This window comes from Oncorhynchus mykiss, chromosome 12, assembly GCF_013265735.2.
Source record: "Oncorhynchus mykiss isolate Arlee chromosome 12, USDA_OmykA_1.1, whole genome shotgun sequence".
NCBI lineage: Eukaryota > Metazoa > Chordata > Actinopteri > Salmoniformes > Salmonidae > Oncorhynchus > Oncorhynchus mykiss.
Window position 1 is genome coordinate 72,365,937 of NC_048576.1, and position 20,537 is coordinate 72,386,473.

Below are 20,537 nucleotides of genomic sequence, written 5' to 3' on the forward strand. Positions count from 1 at the left end.
CTCACCAGTTAAGCGAAGAGCTTTGAAGGGAAAAAAGTGTTTATGTTTTCTACAATAAACACTACAAACATGAACTTCATCCTCAGAAAATAACCCTAAACAAATATTTTTTTGTTGATTAACCTGATTCGCAACACATCTGTGACATCAGAGGCTGGCTCTACTTTCTGGGCGTGTATTTCCATGGAAGCTGCAATGTGCCTGTTTAAAGGAACAGTGCAGAATAAGGAAGTAGGCCTACCACTTTTTTCATCAGAAATCCAACCTCAATGTTTGCATGTGGCTTGTACTGTTAACACTATTTAGCCTATCAAACATCAGATGCAATGAAACTGTCTGACTATTTGACTATTTTGGGAAGCCATTAGAAGAGAAGTCACTTTCAGAGGCTAGTTTGACGACCTTGATGTTTAATCAAGATGTTATTGCTCAGTATTTCAACTGAAGTACACATCCTTATTTTTTTTTACATCCCAGATGATGAACAACATGCTTCAGACAGATGAGGCAAAGACAAGACATGTTATATCTCTTCAACAATTAACTGTTGCAGTTTCCCCACACACACACATGTTTATTTACAGAAGCTGTACATCCAAAAAGTGGAACATTTCTGGACTTGAGGCTACAGCATTTCCATGGCAGAATGGTATTCAAACTGTTTGTATAATATAGAAAAAACATATATATGAGCTCAAGTCCCCAAAATAAGAGAAATTGTAAAGTGCAAAAGTGTCTACCGTAGAATCACAAACAATGATAAGAGCTGTCATTGTCTATTTGCATGGCTTGGTCTGAACAGAAAGCAGTAAGAAAGGGATTTCCAGGTATCGGACATTGTCCTCCCTGTGAGTTGGACAAGACATTTAGAGGTATGTTCCTCATGGAGCTTTGAGGGATCTCAGTCTCCAAACACTTGTTCAGCAGTTTGTCTGAAACCCACTGATCTGGGCTATTTTGTCCCAGGCTCTGTAAAGTCTGATAATCGACGTCACTCGGGGGGAGGCAGCATCCAGGGTCAGGCAGGCTTTGGTAACATGGATTCACATCGTAAATCAGTGGCTCGCTACTGTCCACATCCTGGAAACCCTTAAGTGGCAGTGGCACATCCATGAAGGCATCAGTTCCTCTCTCATTGTCCTTACCGGCCGCCTCACTGAAGCTCTGATATCCAGCAACGACACTGATAACATTGTGAGGTTCGGACACATTGCTGTCATTAGAGCCATAGATCAGACTGGTGTCCTCTGCTGACGTGGTAGTCTCTGAATCATCACTGGTGCCATCACACGGGTGATATGAAAAGTCGGTTTGCAAGAGGGGTGCACAGTTAGTGGACAAGTTAAGGTCTTGTTGACCAGTACCAAGAAACAGCTGTGGATGGGCATTTTTCAACACTTCAGCCTCACCAGAATGGTAGGAGGAGTTACAAAAGAGCAGAGGCTGCATAGGAAATGAGGATGTCTTGCTTGTTGTTAACTCTTGAATGGAGTTGAGGGGCACTGAGGGGGAGTAGGTAATATTGTTGTAACAAGACGACCCACAAGAGCCTCCAGACTCACTCATAAAAGGAAGAGGATTGTAGTCAGATGAACACACACCAATGTCTCTATTTGGCTCAGGGCAATTCATTTGTGTACCATCATCTGTCAAAGGAGGGGCTAAGAGCAATGACTGAGGATTCCCGTCCAAAGGAACAAGGCTGGGAAAGACTTTGCTCAGGGCCTCTTGAAGATGGCTAATGATCTGCACATTACTAGGCTCTGGGCTCATGGGACATGTGTGGGCATAACCCAAGGAAGATGATGAGTCAAGCTCTGAACCACTACCTCTTCCACTGCTCCCATCTACTATTGAGGGGTTTGTCCTGTAGGGAAAAGACAAGCGGGCAACTTTCAGTGAATTAAAACTTATTTTCATTGCAAGGACTTGACTGCCCACACGAATAGGACTGAACCTGAAGACACCTTTTCATTTTGCTATGTTTATAGTGCATCTATACGCTCACCATGTTTTTCCTTCAGTGTCCATTTTTGAAGAATCAACATAGATGGAGGATAAAGGTATTTTGGGAGGAGACAATACCTGTGGTGGAGAATAAACATAACTAAATGCAAATACACAAATGGAAGGAATTACAGTATGAAAGAAATGAAGGCTTACAGTTTATTTAAACATATACTATTTAAGCAATACTTCTTAATAAATAATTAAATGGCCAAGGCTTAATAAATAAATAAATAAACGGCCAATATACCACGGCTAAGGGCTGTTCTTCTGCACAACGCAACGCGGAGTGCCTGGACAAAGCCCTTAGCTGTGGTATATTGGCCATATAGCACAAACCGCTGAGGTGCTTTATTGCTATTCTAAACTAGTTACGAATGTAACTACCCTAAAAAAGTTTTTTATAATTGGAGATAGAGCCTCACCTTAGGCACTCCTGGAACCATATACAAAAGGTCTGGGTTTGAACATTTAGGAATAGTATCCCACCACTTGGTTTTGAGTCTGCAGAGGGGGGAAATAGAACGATTTGAAAGCCTATAGGGCCAACATATGATAACAAATGTTTGTGGAAACAGACATACTGTCACCTACAGACATGTCAGGACAACTTACCTAACACTGCACCAAAACAAAGCACTTGTGATGATGATAACAGCAATGCAACTGAAAACAATGACAATCTGGAGTACTTTCCGAGATGATGCAGCTGTGGAGCAGAGAAGAATATACAATGAGCTACAAGGTGAAAGTGAAATTAAGGTTTGAAAACCCATGGATGATAAATCTCATTTAGTCACTTACGGTTGGTGAATTCCAACTCTTCACTCCAGTCACTGAAACGGCCGCTCATGTCAGTATAGGTTCTGACCTTCAGAGCATAAATGGTGTTTGGCTCCAAGTCTCTGCCAAGTAATTCATGAGAAGTTGTTGAGTCATTTTTGGACACCTGTCGGAACAAAGGAAAGGGCTAGAGGGAATGTTGTCATTGTGATGTGACAGCGAACAGGGGGAATGCTGTATATCTGTATACCCTACTTTACCTCATCTGTTTCTCCTTTCTTTCTGTAGCTCAATTCGGCAATCAAGTCCTTAGAAAGCGGTGCATCATCAGGGTAGTTTGTCTTCCATTTGACCAGGAAATTCCCATTTTCTGTTGGTTTCACCTTTTGGATGGTGGGGGTTTTGGGTTTTACTGTATAGGGCAATGACAGGCATGGTTTGACATATCAATCAATTAAAGAATGGTTTAATTTCATGCAATATTCTTTATAACAGTAATTAATTTTCAAATAGCAATCTGCATATGTAGATGCAACTCACTGCTGCATTTGATACAGAGGATTTTGGAATTTAGACGCTTCCCAGAATTCCAAAGTGTTGCATTAAACTCCTCCCCAATAATAAGGACCATTGGATCAATGGAGCATCCACATTTGAAAACATCATTGGACCTCTCCTTTTCCTTGAAAGTACAATCATGCTGGCCTCTGGGAAACAAGTTGAATAATAATGCAGTTTTGAAATTAAATAGGACTTCTTGGTGAGATTAACATCGACAATAGAAAAACATAAACAATCATAAACTTACATATTTTGTGAGCTCAATAATTCCAATGTCATGTTGTATTCAGCACACTTAGACTTGTCAGTTGTAAAATGACAAACCATACTTTTGTCATAATCGTTGAAGCATTGAAGATTTCCGTCACTCACTGCTACAAGTAATTAACAAACAAAAATCTTGTCAAATGTTAATCATGATCAGGCAAAAATACTGAGGTTAAATCTACTTACATGTTTATAGGCTATATACAAAAGACTGCTTACCATCATCAGCTATCAAAGTCCCAAAGTTTGTGAATATAATAATCAATAGAAACATTGTTGCTGAATACTTTAGAGTAAACCACACAGTATAATTAAATCTGAAATCAGAAAGAGAAAATGTTTCATGTTAGTGTTTAAATTCCTGCACATTAAAATAGGCTACATGTAGGCTAAATGTGAAGAAGTGACTATTAATTCAGTAATACGGTTTTTGTGGGTCCGCAGTTGTTGCTTTTGTTAATAGACCTAACTTTCCCACTAGATTCCCTTGATTACATAGAGATATAGCAAATCGAAAGTCACTCACCCACACAATGATATATTATACTTTTGAGGAAGTACTCATTCCTTTAAAAGAACAAAGAAAAAACAATGAATCTATTATACAGTATATAGTCTTCATACGATCTACAGTGGTAACAATAATTTGTCACTTTACACAAATAGAAAGAGCTGCTGTTTTGACAACTACGAATTGCTTACTGGAAATTACAAATCCAATAGGACACACCTTTCATGGGAAGTTCGCCCCCCTTCCTTGTATGACCATGTCGCACGCACGTACGCTTTATTTTTGTTTTATGGTTGATTACCAACTTCGAATTCCATCAATGACATCTTAATAATATTGCAATCTTTTTGCAACTTGGTCTATTGCCGGGAAGTCCGGTTTCAGATTAAGACAAGGTACACCGAGCCAAATAGTTTCCAATCTAAACCATAGCTACTGTACTGTTTGCCTTTTTGCTTGAGATGCTTTTGGTCTACCAGTCCGCTTGGGGGCGGTAGCACCTTGGCTTCAAGATGGTTTTCCAGAAACACCGTAAACGTAACTACAAGGGAAGAGGAAGACCCGTGCATGTCTCACGTACAACCCGCGTAAAAAAAGCTAGCTAGCTAACTTTTGACAGACGTAAAAGGAACCATCATTAACAAAACAGAGCAAAGACTGACTTGCCTGGTGAGTGCGGATGCTGTTGTTTGAAGTTTAATATATGTTTTGTATTATATATATTTTTTGCTTTTGCTCTATTTTGTCCGGAACATTTGTTTACATGTTGTTACTGTTGGTTGCCTAACAATAACTAACTAGCCAAATCAAAGTTTATTGATCGCGTTGCCTTACACAGTAGCAGATGTTATCGTGGATGCAGCGAAATTACTAGCGCCTAACCGTCAAGCAAAAATGTCAAACCACTAACTTTACACAAATAATAAAAAACAAGAAATCACTAATTTCAGAACATCTCCAGACAGTTGGCTAACAACTAATGATCAAAATCAAATGTATTTGTCACATACACATGGCTAGCAGAGGTTAATGCGAGTGTAGCGAAATGCTTGTCCTTCTAGTTCAGACCACAATAAGGATTAGCCACAATAGTGGATTTTGCGGTTGGCTTTCAAAATAAAAGTATCCATCCTTATTGTGGCTAGCTTCACAACACACAACCCGGTCCGGTCGAGCCTCACTAGCCAGATGAAGCTAGCTGGCTGCTTATAACGTTAGCTATGGGCAACAGTGTTAAGTCGCTGGCTAGCTATTTATTTTCATGAACTGAAGTTCAATTTCAATAGGCGAACAACAAGTGGTAACCTAGCTATTACTTACAAGGATTCCCAAATCATTGCTAAGAATAATGAAAATGACTGCAGTTTCTACTGGTCATTGTTTTCAGGCTGGTTGTATTGGTGCTAGCTAGGTACCAAGGTAAAGCTAGCTACCCCAGAAGTTTCGGGGACCCAAACGACATTCCATAGTCTGTATGTTGTGAAGCAAATAGCAGTGATGCTATTATTGTGTAACTTCGGGAGGGCAACATTTGAAAAATAGCGCACTTGGTAGTGTGTACCGGTGCTCGACCAGTCGGCAAACGACAGAGAGCGGTTGATTGTCAAGGGCAATGAATTCCATTATCTTGGATTTAATGGTATTTCGCCTTTGAGTCGTCTCGCTGAAATGTTTTTACTCTTTCAAATGACTGCTTGATCCACACAACAGACATTGTGGGCTAGGTTAGGAATGCTGTGTTGCACGTGTAGCGCAAAATTTTAGATGGCGTCATTATGTCATGTACCTACGTTATATAGGTATGCACGGTAGCTTTGACATCGTTTTTTAACATCGGCGTTGAACAAGACATCGGGCCGATACCTAATGTTGGCATTTTTAGCTAATATTGGTCGATTCCGATATGTTCACCGATATATCGCGCATGCCTACTAACAACCCCAATATAACCACGTTTATATGCATACAGTATTCCGGATAGTAGCTCATATCCCAGTATTATTCTGGATAAGCTCTTTACATGCACCTTTGATATCCCGCTCAAGAGTATCCCTGTAACCATGAATATTCCTCCTTTAAATTCATAAGGATTAAATGGAATTGTAACTGATATGGACACTGACTGTATGCCTACAACCTCTCACATGTACTAGAGCTTAATATAATATAACTCAGGCAGAATTATGAATTTCTTAAGATGGAAAAACACATTTTTATTTTGTCTAGGGAACAGGAGTGGACAAATTATTTATTTCTTGAAGCATCTCTTGAGAAAATAGCAATGCTTGTGTAATGTGATTTCTTTGACATTGTTATGCAAGCAGACAGTATTTCAATGTGTCAGCTAAATGGAATTATTATGGTGGATGGAACTGTGCAGGTAGTGTGCTTTTTGAAGTGATTTGTTTGACAATCAGATGAAAACGTCACAAAACTATGGGGTCAATTTCACGCCATATGTATTGAATTCAAAATGAAATAATGAACATGAAAAATAAAGTAGAGAATGTAAACATATTTTCGAGGATGGGTGAAATAATGGATGTTGAAATCAAAAACCAAACAATTGAAAGCAAAATGTATATAATTCTAAACAAAAATAAGATGTCAAACGCAAAACCCCAAAACTTGTAAGCAAATAATTTTAACGCGAGAGCAAAACTCTATGACAAATGATATTTTTTTAAATTTGAAAACGAATGCAAAAATCTTTCTGTTAAAATTTCCCAGCAACCAATCCTATTGGATACATTTTGCCTACACTATTGCCTGCATGTACTACCTTTTTGTTAAGCTACTCGTACCTTTGCTTTCAATGTCTGTTTCTTTGCTTTCACTGCCAGTCTTTTCAATTGCGAGTTTTGGCATTATTTTTCCATGAAGGGCGGGGTTTAGAGGGAGGCATAGACAATGAGTCTCCATTGGTCCGCTAGTTTTGGAGTGACGGTTCATCTTAACCCAATCAATGATTTGATGTGTCACTGGCTCTACAATTCTACACATTTTGCTTTCAATTGTTTGGTTTTTGATTTCAACATCCATTATTTCACCCGTCCTCATATGTTTACATTCTTTTCATGTTCACAATTTATTTTATTTTGAATTCAATACATATGGCGTGAAATTGACCCCATACACAACACCCATGATATGCAAAACTGAGCTGCAAAAAACAACAGTAAACGGGATAAGATGTCTACATGCCACAGTATCCCATCTAAAATCAGCTTATCCCAAGCATCTTATCCAGGGTTTGTCATAGATATAGGTGCGCATGTTATTGTGGTCTTCGTAATCAATATGCAATCTATGCATTCAGTGCCTTCGGAAAGTATTCAGACCCCTTGACATTTTCCACATTTTGTTACTTTACAGCCTTATTCTAAAATGGATTAAATAAATACAAATCCTCAGCAATCTACATACAATACTTCATAATGACAGATCAAAAACAGGTTTTTAGAAATTTGAGCAAATGTATTAAAAATAAAAAACAATTAGTCAGACCCTTTGCTATGAGATGTGAAATTGAGCTTAGGTGCATCCTGTTTCTTTTGATCATCCTTGAGATGTTTCTGAGCAATCGGGGGAGAAGAGCCTTGGTCAGGGAGGTGACCAAGAAACCGATGGCCACTCAGAGAGCGCTAGAGTTCCTCTGTGGAGATGGGAGAACCTTCCAGAAGGACAACCATCTCTGCAGCACTTCACCAATCAGGCCAGATGGAAGCCACTCCTCAGTAAAAGGCACACCACAGCCTGCTTGGAGTCACCTAAAAAAGCAAACATCACAGTGCAGGTGCATTTATACGGAGACTTGATTACACACAGGTGGATTGTATATTTATCATCATTAGTCATTTAGGTCAACATTGGATCATTCAGAGATCCTCACTGAACTTCTGGAGAGTTTGCTGCACTGAAAGTAAAGGGGCTGAATAATTTTGCACGCCCAATTTTTCAGTTTTTGATTTGTTAAAAAAGTTTGAAATATCCAATAAATGTCGTTCCAGTTCATGATTGTGTCCCACTTGTTGTTGATTCTTCACAAAAAAAATACAGTTTTATATCTTTGTTTGAAGCCTGAAATGTGGCAAAAGGTCGCAAAGTTCAAGGGGGCCGAATACTTTCGCAAGGCACTGTATGCTTGGGGTCATTGTCCATTTGGAAGACCCATTTGCGACCAAGCTTTAACTTCCTGATGATGTCTTGAGATGTTATTTCTTGCCTCATGATGCCATCTATTTTGTGACGTGCACCAGTCCCTCCTGCAGCAAAGCATCCCCACAACATGATGCTGCCACCCCCGTGCTTCACGGTTGGGATGGTGTTCTTTTGGTTGCAAGCCTCCCCCTTTTTCACCCAAACATAACAATGGTCGTTATGGCCAAACAGTTCTATTTTTGTTTCATCAGACCAGAGGACATTTCTCCAAAAAGTACAATCTTTGTCCCCATGTGCAGATGCAAAATGTAGTCTGGTGTATTTATGGCGGTTTTGGAGCAGTGGATTCTTCCTTGCTGAGTGGCCTTTCAGGTTATGTCGATATAGGACATGTTTTACTGTGGATATAGATACTTTTGTACCTGTTTCCTCCAGCATCTTCACAAGGTCCTTTGCTGTTGTTCTGGGATTGATTTGTACTTTTCGTACCAAAGTACGTTCACCTCTAGGAGACAGAACGCGTCTCCTTCCTGAGCGGTATGACGGCTGTGTGATCCCATGGTGTTTATACTTGCGTCCTATTGTTTGTACAGATGAACGTGGTACCTTCAGTCATTTGGAAATTGCTCCCAAGGATGAGCCAGACTTGTGGAGTTCTACATTTTTTTTTTCTTCTGAGGACTTGGCTGATTTCTTTTGATTTTCCCATGATGTCAAGCAAAGAAGCCTACCTCAAACAAAGAGTTTGTAGGTAGGCCTTGAAATACATCCACAGGTACACCTCCAATTGACTCAAATAATGTAAATTAGCCTATCAGAAGCTTTTAAAGTCATGACATCATTTTCTGGAATTTTCCAAGCTGTTTAAAGACACAGTCAACTTAGTGTATGTAAACTTCCTACCCACTGGAATTGTGATACAGTGAATTTGAACTGAAATAATCTGTCTGTAAGCAATTGTTTGGAAAAATTACTTGTCATGCACAAAGTAGATGTTCTAACCGACTTTCCAAAACTATAGTTTGTTAACAAGAAATTTGTGGAGTGGTTGAAAAACAAGTTTTAATGACTCCAACCTAAGTGTATGTAAACTTCTGACTTCAACTATACATCGGACACAATCTTTTCAGCCCACTTTGATACAAAGTGATTTTCATAGCAGATTAGGAGAGCATTTTCCCAAACTCTTTTCCTAACCTTAACCTCAGTCTCCTAACCTGCTAAAAAAAGTCACATTGTTATTGAAGTGGCATGGAAAGAGTGTTTCCTGCTCAAGTATGGGTCGCTGCAGCCCAATATGACAACTGGGCGAGTGGGTGTGTCAAACGGAGTGGGTTTATGGAAAGTGAATGGGCTAATTGGGCAGATTTGCCACTCAAGACCGTTTTACGTGGCGTTGTATCGGCGTGCCTGCTTCCTACTGGGTATCACGGTCTTGTCGCCGGCGGTAGGTAACGTGGGCATTTTTTATTTAATGTAAGATAGCAACCTAGACACGTCACAGTGGCTATAAAGCTGAAGCATCTATTTAGAATGTTTTCTCACCACCACATATGGTAGTGAGGAAGTCCAAACACAGGTAGTGGGAAAGGATGGAACAAGGTGAAACTGTTCCGACATTCTGCAAATGTTCTCATCGATGATACATCTGATCTCAATACATTTTTCTGTTCCCAAAACAAAAATCTGTTTACGAACACAGTGCATCAAGTTTTATAGAGTTGGCGCTTTGCCAAAGTAAAAGTGTGTTTTTAGGAGTGCAAGGTCGAATTGAGTTTGTGCACAAAGACACTTCCCAGAGGATGCATTCCCTAACAGAAATATGCAAATACATGCTACAACAAGCCAATAGGATCCCCCTAGCTTGTACTTGGCTTTGCCCACCTCCTTGCTTGTTCTGCCCACTTCTTAATTTCCTCCCACTGTAAACGACACAGATGAAGTATTTTGTTTTAGTTACACATATTTGATAGCAGCCTACATAAGAAATAACTAATATTGATAACCATCTGGATGTCACCTTGATACATACATAGTCTACTACTCAATAGGAAGGGCATGAACGGCAACAACACCGGGACACTGTGCCCTTCGCTCCTGCTTAACAAGCACTACTGTCCGGCAACGGCATGGGAAGTAGCTACCTAGTAGCCAATATCAGGGTGATAGTCACAGTAAGCACACACATACAACCCATGAAGCAACAGTACACCCATCATCAATATTTAAAAATTAAAAATAAACTGTCTTCAGTTTAACTGAATGTAAAATTATTTGTTTAAAAAAGTGAAATCCGACTCACGACTCATCCTCTGGCTTCAAAACAAAAGTCCAAACTCTCACGGTACTGTAGCTCAAATGTACAGTAGTGGCGTAGTAAGAAACAAAAAATAAATAAACAACATTGCTCAATTAAAACCGTCTGACAACAGAGTTTCTAAACCATACTCTTCTGTCTTTGGTGTAACCTATAGCAGAGTGCTCACACCCACTCTCCCATACTCCGGTCACCATATTGCATTCCAGATACCTCCTTCTCGCAACGTTTGATGTGTGTGTGTGTGAGATCTATATACACAACTGATTGTACAAAACATTAGGAACACCTGCTCTTTCCATTACATAGACTGGCCAGGTGAATCCAGGTGGAAGCTATGATCCCTTGTTAAAGGTGTTCCTAATATTTTGTAAAGCCAGTGTGAGTACGTTGCGTTGTCTATTACTACCGGAGAGCTACACACAAACCCTGAGCGAGCTAGCTAACATAACTATATTGAACAAAAATATAAATGCAACAATTTCAAAGATTTGACTGAATTACACTTCATAAAAGGAAATCAGTCAATTGAAATATATTCATTAGGCCCTAATCTAATGGCGTGGATCAGAAAACCGGTCAGTATCTGGTGTGACCACCATTTGCCTCATGCAGTGTGACACATCTTCGCATAAAGTTAATCAGGCTGTTGATTGTGGCCTGTGGAATGTTGTCCCACTCTTCAATGGCTGTGCGAAGTTGTTGGATATTGGCGGGAACTGGAACACGCTGTTGTAGATGTCGATCCTGAGCATCCCAAACATGCTCAACAGATGACATGTCTCGTGAGTATGCAGGCCATGGATGAACTGGGACATTTCCAGCTTCCAGGAACTGTGTACAAATTCTTGCGACATGGGGCTGTGCGTTATCATGATGAAACACGAGGCAATGGATGAATGGCATGATAATGGGCCTCAGGATCTCATCACTGTATCTCTGTGCATTAAAATTGCCATTGATAAAAATGCAATTGTGTTTGTCAGTAGCTTATGCCTGAGCATACCATAACCCACAATGGAGCACTCTGTTCATAACGGTGACAGCTCGCCCACACAATGCCGTACACGTGGTCTGCAGTTGTAAGGCCGGTTGGCCGTAATGCCAAATTCTCTAAAACGATGTTGGAAGTGGCTTATGGTACACAAATTAACATTTACATTCTCTGGCAAAGCTCAGGTGGCCATTCCGGCAGTCAGGATCCCAATTGCACGCTCCCTCAGAACTTGAGACATCTGTGGCATTGTGTTGTGACAAAACAACATATTTTAGAACAGTATATTATTGTCCCCAGCACAAGGTGCACCTGTGTAATGATCATGCGGTTTAATTCGCTTCTTGATGTCACACTTGTCAGTTGGATTGTCTTGGCAAAGGAGAAATGCTCAAGTTTCGGCACAATATTTGAGAGAAATAAGCTTTGTGCTTATGGAACATTTCTGGGATATTTTATTTCAACTCATGAAACATGGGACCAACACTTTGCATGTTGCGTTTTATATTTTTGTTCAGTGTAGCTAACCACTTTCATCTGTGAGCTAACGTCAGCCTGTAATGCAAAGAGGCAAATTGGCTTGTCGATGTGTGTGCCCAAGCACTAGCAATTATTGGTCAACCACATTGTGTGGGGTCCAATGGAATCTCACACCCTCAAATACTGCTTATCCAAAATCGTTGTTGAATGTTTTCTAGGGCTTTCCTTGCACCATGTCTCGACCACTGGGAGAAAGCCATAAAAGGTTCCTGCAAACCATGATGGTCAATGGGATCATTGATGGTGCCAAGGCAAGGGCTCTCCACCGGCATTGCTGTGAGACACACGGTGGTAAGAACAGCATAGCTGCGTACTATTTTGCCCCGGGTCCTCTACTGTTTATTTTGTGTCAGCATGGTAAACCCTTAAACTCAAAGGTCCAGTTTTCTAGACACAATAGAGATTCTCTATTGTAAGTGCCTTTAAGTCCAGGAATAGGCTTAATCTAGGTCTGAGAAACTGGACAAAAATGTTTTTGTTGAGGGCCACTCACATGTACCCCTTTTTATACAGCACACTATGCTCATGATAAACTTGATGAATTCATCGAGGTTATCAATGCCCAGCTGCAGCCCATGTTCATGCAGATCAGAAAAGGGATGTCTGAGGAGGATGGTCTTCAGTACCATGCTTTGGTCAGTGACACTAATCAAATTCATTCACAAAGCTCTTTTACTACTACCATCATGAACTGCTCTTATTTTTCCTGTTGACATCTTCTCCCGTCCAGGTGAACATGGCTGAAACGGATGTGACCAGGATGTCAACTGATTATGCAGACAACGAGTTGGAATTATTTCGAAAAACAGTGAGTGCTGTTTTTAGTAAATTGTAAATGACTGACAATAAGACTTAAAGAATGAAATAACATTTGAATATCTCTGTAATAACTGGCATGTTCTTATTTTTGTATCTGTTTTTTAGATGGACCTAATTGTGGACTCTGACAATGGAACCGCCTCTTCCACGGACATTCTTAACTGTGCCGACAGCCTCCAGACAAAGAAGCTAAAGAAAAGAGAAACGGAACATGTACTGAACAGGCTTGTTCAGGATAAGTGGCTGAATGAGGTACTGTCTCTGAAGACACATTCTATGCATGCAGTTATTGCTTCTTGAGCCACTGATTGACTTGCAATCTGTGTTTGTCTTTTCTTCAGAAAAATGGAGACTACTCTCTCTCCACTCGATGTATAATGGAGATGGAGCAATATATTCGGATGTTGTATCAAGACCAGGTCAAGGTCTGCCATATCTGTCACAATGTGGCCTTGCAGGTAAAGTGATACAACTTCAATTTAAATTGCAGTAAATAAGTTGCATCTAATGTATTCCTCCAGCTAGCTAAATTGGAGCCCATGTCAAATCCAAATTGGTGTAACATCTGCTTTTTGTCAGATTCCCAAACTCACTTTTCTCAGTCCTCTGCTCTCTGTTCAAACTTGCTAGAAGGTAGAATGTTTAATGTTGCATGTCTAATGTTTTGTTGGATATGCTTCTCATGAGTGGTGTAGTTGCTACTCAAACTATGTTGCCTGAAATTAAATGGGATTGACACCACTGATATAGCCTGGCTTTCTAGGCAATGCATTTGGTTTCATGCTTCATTTTTGTAATAATCTGGTCTTTTCACCTCTCAGTGCCAGATGTGTGAAAATCCTACATGTGGCATCAAAATCCACACCCCTTGTGTCGCCAGATACTTCAAAGGAAGGACTGATCCACGATGCCCTGCCTGTGAGGACTTCTGGCCACATGAGATCCCAGGTAATAATGTTGCGCTGATCAAAGAATTGCAACACAAGTGGTACCATGATAGTCTATATAATGGTCTGTGTATACATATCACTTTCATCTGTTTCGACTCAGACAAAGAAAAAACATAATTACCTATCTTATCTAGTCATTCATATCATTTTCCCTTCTCTATAGATGTGTATAGACCTCCGTCCTCTCAGAGCGAGACTCAGTCAGCAGCCAAAGAGAACACGGCCCCCACCCCTCGGTCTACAGCTCAGACCCGGAGGACCAGGAGGTCATAACCTCACGGATGTATGTATAGCTGTCAGAACTTTCAGTACAATGTTTTGCCTTCCTTCAAATGTAAAGAGAACTCAATTTCAGTTTGAATGTTGATTATAACATTTAATATATAATAAAAATGTTTGATGTTCTCCTGAAAGAATCTAACTTTCATTGAATTGTCAATGGCCTCCCGTGAGCTCCACTTTTAACTTGATTATCTTGATTTTTATTAAGTTACTTTCTAGGGGAGCAATTCTGGGAAGTGTGGCAACTACTTCAATCATTCTTTCAGGCAGTTTAAATGGAAAGCTGTGTGTACATAATTTGTGCCTGTGGTTCATTAGGATGTTAAATTAGAATAGTACTGCCTTATTTGAATACATTATGGACATTACCTCATCTTTGAGTATCTGCAGGAATAATTAAATATGCTAATTTGAAAAAGCATACCCTATCAAATTAAATGGGTAACAACTCCATATTTTATATGCAGTAGGAAATGAGCATACACTAACTGCTCCTTCTTTTAATTTAGTAATGAGTAGAAGCAAGCGCCAATCATGCAGGTAGCTTGGTATTCAATGTGTGCCATAATCACATTCAAGTGTTGATAGATTGAACACAACTGGCTTTCCTTTGTCATGGATATGAGGTGGGACACTTTTAATTATGTAAAATAGCCATAGTGATAGGCTATTTTCCTCTACTCAAGTTGAGTTCAGCAAATGTCCCATACTTCTTCAATATGAATCGCTGTTGTGAACTATGTAAATTGAGACTCGTTTCCAACCTTATTCCTTTTTGAATTACCATTGTCACTTAACCATGAATTTGTTTATAGAATAAGGTGTTTTTAAAGCCATTTGGTGGATGAGGCTGAGAGGGCTGAAGCAATGAAAGGACAGACATGTTAATGATTGTTTAAGAAGAAAATAACATTCAGACCTAAGTCACAACATACGTGAGCACAGGACTTGCATTTTACAAGACCACTGCAATAACCAAAATTCTGACTAAAAACAACCTGAATCTGGATCCCTCATCGTGGGTCATGACCACCAGAAGCTCACAGAAAAGCTGAGCTCCAAAGAACACACGTAATGCCAGTGCTTGACTGGGATGAATAAGACCTCCCCAGGCTGCAACACACACTCTAGGTAGGGAGCCTTCACAAACTCTGGGAATCGCACCACGTCTGGACGCTCCACCTGCATTAAAGAAAGCTTTGTGTTTAAACACTTGACTCATTTCTCCTATTCAAAGTATGCAGCACTAAAAGTTTAGGTAGATCATTTACATGCTAGATTGTTTAAGATCATAGACCTGGTGCATGAAGAGATTTTAAACAGAATTTTAACCTGACTAGTGTTGTGTAGGAGCTGCAATTGGTGAGGGTAGAGTTTCTCGGTGTCAGGGGAATACAGTCTAATGTACCTTCTCCCAACCACCTGTTACAAAATAGGGGACCATGCAGTCACCAAATTGTGATTGCCGAAATACTATATCACATCTCTGGCAGGGTCCAAATTGCTCTGAGTCTGATCCTACTTGCTGGATGTGTTAGGCTCACCTGAGCCAGGAAGTTGTGTTGAGGATCTTGATGAAGGGGGGACACTGTACCTCCTGGCCCAAACAAATCAAATCAAATTTTATGTCACATACATATGGTTAGCAGATGTTAATGCGAGTGTAGCGAAATGCTTGTGCTTCTAGTTCTGACCATGCAGTAATAACCAACAAGTAAACTAACAATTCCAAAACTACTGTCTTATACACAATGTAAGGGGATAAAGAATATGTACATAAGGATATATGAATTAGTGATGGTACAGAGCAGCATAGGCAGGATACAGTAGATGGTATCGAGTACAGTATATACATGAGGTGAGTATGTAAACAGTGGCATAGTTAAAGTGGCTAGTGATACATGTTTTACATAAGGATGCAGTCGATGATAGAGTACAGTATATACGTATGCATATGAGATGAATAATGTAGGGTAAGTAACATTATATAAGGTAGCATTGTTTAAAGTGGCTAGTGATATATTTACATAATTTCCCATCAATTCCCATTATTAAAGTGGCTGGAGTTGTGTCAGTGTGTTGGCAGCAGCCACTCAATGTTAGTGGTGGCTGTTTAACAGTCTGATGGCCTTGAGATAGAAGCTGTTTTTCAGTCTCTCGGTCCCAGCTTTGATGCACCTGTACTGACCTCGCCTTCTGGATGACAGGCAGTGGCTCGGGTGGTTGATGTCCTTGATGATCTTTATGGCCTTCCTGTAACATCGGGTGGTGTAGGTGTCCTGGAGGGCAGGTAGTTTGCCCCCGGTGATGCGTTGTGCAGACCTCACTACCCTCTGGAGAGCCTTACGGTTGCGGGCGGAGCAGTTGCCGTACCAGGCGGTGATTGTGATGTCATCTTCATCTCCCTCACCAAGACAATAGTAGTCAGGGATACGGATGTCATCTTTAAGCTCGGGGACCTTGGAGAAGAGTACATTGAACAAAAGTGTTTTTGTAACTGAAAAACTTGTATGCTTTAAATGTCATTTGTACAATACAAAAATGGAGGCAAGCATTATAGAAGCCTGTATCCTACATTTCCAGTAAAATATAAATTTGTTGTATTTTAGTCTTATAGTGAACAAAAATAACCGCAACAATTTCACTAAGTTACAGATCATATAAGGAAGGAAATCAGTCAATTGAAAAATTCATTAGGCCCTAATCTATGGATTTCACATGAATGGCAGGGGCGCATCCATGGGTGGGGAGCAAGGCCTAGCTAACCAGTTTTTCCCACTAAAGGGCTTTATTCCAGACAAACACTTCAGTTTCATCAGCTGTCCTGGTGGCCGGTATCACAAAGTCTAAAACGATGTTAGAGGCGGCTAATGGTACAGAAATTAACATTAAATTATCTGGCAACAGCTCAGGTGGACATACCTGCATTCAGCATGCCAATTGCATGTTTCCTCAAAACATCGGTGGCATTGTGCTGTGTGACAAACCTGCACATTTTAGAGTGACCCTTTGTCCCCAGCACAAGGTGCACCTGTGTAATGATTATGCTGTTTAATAAGCTTCTTGATATGCCACATCTGTCAAGTGGATGGATTATATTGGCAAAGTATAACTAATAACTAAGAGGGATGTAAACCAATTGCTGCACAACATTCGAGAGAAATATGTTCTTTGTGCATGTGAAACATTTCTGGGATCTTTTATTTCAGCTCATGAAACCATCGCTTTACATGTTGTGTTTATATTTTTGTTCAGTATATATCAACACTGACATCCTCACCCAAATGTGTTATGTAAAAAAACAGGACAGGGCAATGACCAACCTGATCAAATAGCTTGTGCTGAGCAAGATTTCCCAAACTTGATGCGTCCTAATGTGAGAGAGAGCGGGAATAGGCATTGAGTGAAGAGCATATATCCTTGGCTAATTCTTAGGGTAATATTGAGGAAGTACTTACTTTCACAACAATATAGCGATCGATTAATTAATTGACCGTAAGGAGCGTCTGTGACTATTCCTCATCGGTATATCTTGAGCCTACTTCAACAGGTACAGTCCGACAACCAGCAACAGTTTGCAGGTATTCTATGCTTTGCAAAGGGAAAAAACTAAATCAACAGAGGTGTCTAGGGGACTATGAGAAGGTAAGGGCAAGGGACTAGAGAAGGACACAAAATAAAGAAAAAGGTACCTCCAAGGGTGATTTTTGAAGGCTGGCCAGTGATCTATGATACCCTCTAATATGACTGGCTTTTGGGGATCCAAGTAATCTTTCTTGAAGCTCTCCAATGATGGACAGTGTATCCTTGGTACTGCCAGAACCTGCTTGACCACAGGCACTGACACAGTACACCTTCATTTTCTGTTGAGGAGAAAATATAATTTAACATAGCATAAACTAACACAGTTTGACTTGAAGAACAGGCAATATGCAAAGCAAAATAAAATAGCCTAGTAGCCTTTAAGAAAATTATGAGAAAGAACAAAAGGGATATGACACAGGCTCACATTGACTGGTTAGAAAGCAACAGGCCACAACATACACAGTATAAGATATGAAATCCACCTTGGCACTAACTCCTTCACTGGGATTCTACTCATTGGAGTGCCTCTTCCCGATATCATTTTGCAGGATCCTTACAAAGGTTTATAAAATTTTGTCCATGATGGCTGCCCCCATGAGCAGGCCCAAGTCACATGTCCGTATGGCCTCCTGCACTGTAGCTGATGTGGCATCATCACGGCATAGGGCAGCTACTTTGAACAGCCATATGAATACAAACACCTCCACTCCTTGTCCACATCACGCCATGTTCCTGTGTTGAGCTTCTCCCAGGAAAAGTCCAAGATGATCTGAGCGTTTTGCCTCCATCGACCGCTCCCGGTGTACAGCTGCTGCCTGCAACGTTTCAGCACATCCACCACACTGGGCTCAACTTTTTCACTGAAGTCAAGTGGAAATTCTGCCTCCGTCACAGGCAAAGCAGCAGAGATAGCTGACCACAGTTCTGCCATAGACTAGTGCTATGGAAATAGAGACAATTGTTAGACCCAATCAAAATGGTACAGTGCACAATCCAGCTGGTCTGAAAACCACTAATGTTATAACCATACACTTAACTAGCTGGGGGCTGCCTACCTGCAAAACCTTTGCCACCTGTTAACTCTAATGAATACACAAGACTTCTATTAAAACCACCATTTTCCATATCATTCCTCACGTGTGACATGTCAGTGAATTAAATTTGAAGAGACAGAGGTTTTCAGGGAGCGAGTGCGGTAAGAGCAAGAAACAAAGACCCCTATCCCCAAATATTGTTAGAGTGGATCAGATATCTAATGAAATACTGTATGGCTCTTCCACAAGCAAACGTATAATCCCTGGGCACATGTTCTCTTTAATACCCCGACAATAAGATAACATGTGGACAAATAAATGGTAAACACATAATGCCCAAAACACTTGTAGTTACCGTTATCGACATATGTAGACGCTGGTGTTGCAATAAAATACCTCCGTGTAGAAAACGAATACATTATTTATGTTCCTTGTCGACGTGATGATAGGGTTCGATCATGCAAACAGTAATATCACATAATTTTGCACGAAGCACATTTTTCGTTAAAAAAACAACGAAATACATCTATCCTGCCAGCTCCCCTTGCTCCAGTCTGAAGAGTGGGCAGTTTGATCTAGCCTCCAGCTGTGCTGACGTCTAGCTCCAGGAGCGGCTTGTGACATAGTAGCCCTGCAGCCGCCAAATGGCGCTGTTATTCTTTATATATTTTGTAATTTGCTATTGGCCAACCTAATTTAGCAGGTTTAGAAAATATCTAAAAAGACGCCTGAGCGTCTTCGTTCGTTTTTACGGGGAAACTAAATTTAGGTTGAAAATACTGTAATTTGCCCCAGATTCTCCATCACGATAGAACAATGTTTAGTTATAATTATAAACTGCGTGGTTCGAGCCCTGAATGCTGAGTGGCTGACAACTGTGGTATATCAGACCGTATACCACGGGTATGAAATAACATTTATTTTTTACTGCTCTAATTACGTAGGTAACCAGTTTATAATAGCGATAAGGCACCTCTGGGTTTTGACTGTGCGGGTTGAATAAAAATAAAACAATGCATTAAAAAGTCCATAAATGTATCATTCTTGTGCAATTCATACCTAGGGCTTTCATTTTTTTCTCCTTTATTTTTTATCTGGCATTAGTGCTTAAGCTCAAGTTTTAGGGCGTAACTGTTGGCAATCGCCAAATGCACAGTAATTGCCAAATGCTTTTGGGAACTTGGGCACAAATAGTTAACGTCCATCCAATGATGCAAAAAGGAAAATGTCGGAGTTTAATTCAATAAGAGAAATGCTACAAAATGGAGAGTTGAAAATAAAGAGACGGGCGTGCCAGAACAATGTTATATGTGATGACTGTAAGGCACTATACAAATTCAACAGTCACAAGCAACCTTGTCTCAGATTATTTCGTATCATTCTGTACGTAAATCTGACATTCTCGAATTAGTATGACATGTTACATTTGTTATTGTATGTATTCATTTGTGGATGTCATCCATTTCATTTGATATGTTTATCCTATTAAGAATTACAATTTGTATTATATGTTACAAATTTGAAAAGCAGCTTAAAAGTAGTAAGTAGTTGCAAAGTTGCTAAAATTGTCAGTGATGAGATTGGAACACACACACTTTGAGTTTTTAGATGTTCACATTAGGGGAAGTGTTAGCTAACAGTAGTTGCAAAGTAGCTAAAAAGTAGTAAGTAGTTGCAAAGTTGCTAAAGTTGTCTGTGATGAGATTGGAACTTGAAACCATTGGGT

The 20,537-nt window shown here is 40.1% G+C and overlaps 2 protein-coding genes and 1 pseudogene across 3 annotated transcripts; 1 reads left to right on the forward strand and 2 right to left on the reverse strand.

Moving 5' to 3' along the window:
- Positions 1-389: 389 nt before the first annotated feature.
- Positions 390-4,557, reverse strand: LOC110538260. 2 transcript variants are annotated; one of them, XM_021624974.2, is made up of 11 exons: positions 4,349-4,557; positions 4,145-4,185; positions 3,838-3,935; positions 3,599-3,725; positions 3,331-3,497; positions 3,051-3,202; positions 2,812-2,956; positions 2,623-2,716; positions 2,433-2,511; positions 2,009-2,085; positions 390-1,867 (listed from the first exon to the last, which is right to left on the reverse strand). In XM_021624974.2, exons 3-11 carry the CDS (start codon positions 3,890-3,892, stop codon positions 748-750), a joined length of 2,016 nt encoding a protein of 671 aa, XP_021480649.2. In that variant the 5' UTR covers positions 3,893-3,935; positions 4,145-4,185; positions 4,349-4,557; the 3' UTR covers positions 390-747. The 2 variants fall into 2 exon arrangements, with proteins under 2 accessions (XP_021480649.2, XP_036794199.1); XM_036938304.1 differs by lacking the exon at positions 4,349-4,557 and adding an exon at positions 4,321-4,339.
- Positions 4,558-4,652: 95 nt separating this feature from the next.
- Positions 4,653-14,331, forward strand: nsmce1 (NSE1 homolog, SMC5-SMC6 complex component). Its single transcript, XM_021624978.2, has 8 exons — positions 4,653-4,798; positions 12,300-12,432; positions 12,655-12,776; positions 12,872-12,949; positions 13,066-13,212; positions 13,302-13,418; positions 13,782-13,908; positions 14,074-14,331. Exons 2-8 carry the CDS (start codon positions 12,315-12,317, stop codon positions 14,181-14,183), a joined length of 819 nt encoding a protein of 272 aa, XP_021480653.1. The 5' UTR covers positions 4,653-4,798; positions 12,300-12,314; the 3' UTR covers positions 14,184-14,331.
- A 743-nt stretch (positions 14,332-15,074) lies between these two features.
- LOC110538263 lies at positions 15,075-19,436 on the reverse strand (annotated as a pseudogene).
- Between the last annotated feature and the right edge of the window lie 1,101 nt (positions 19,437-20,537).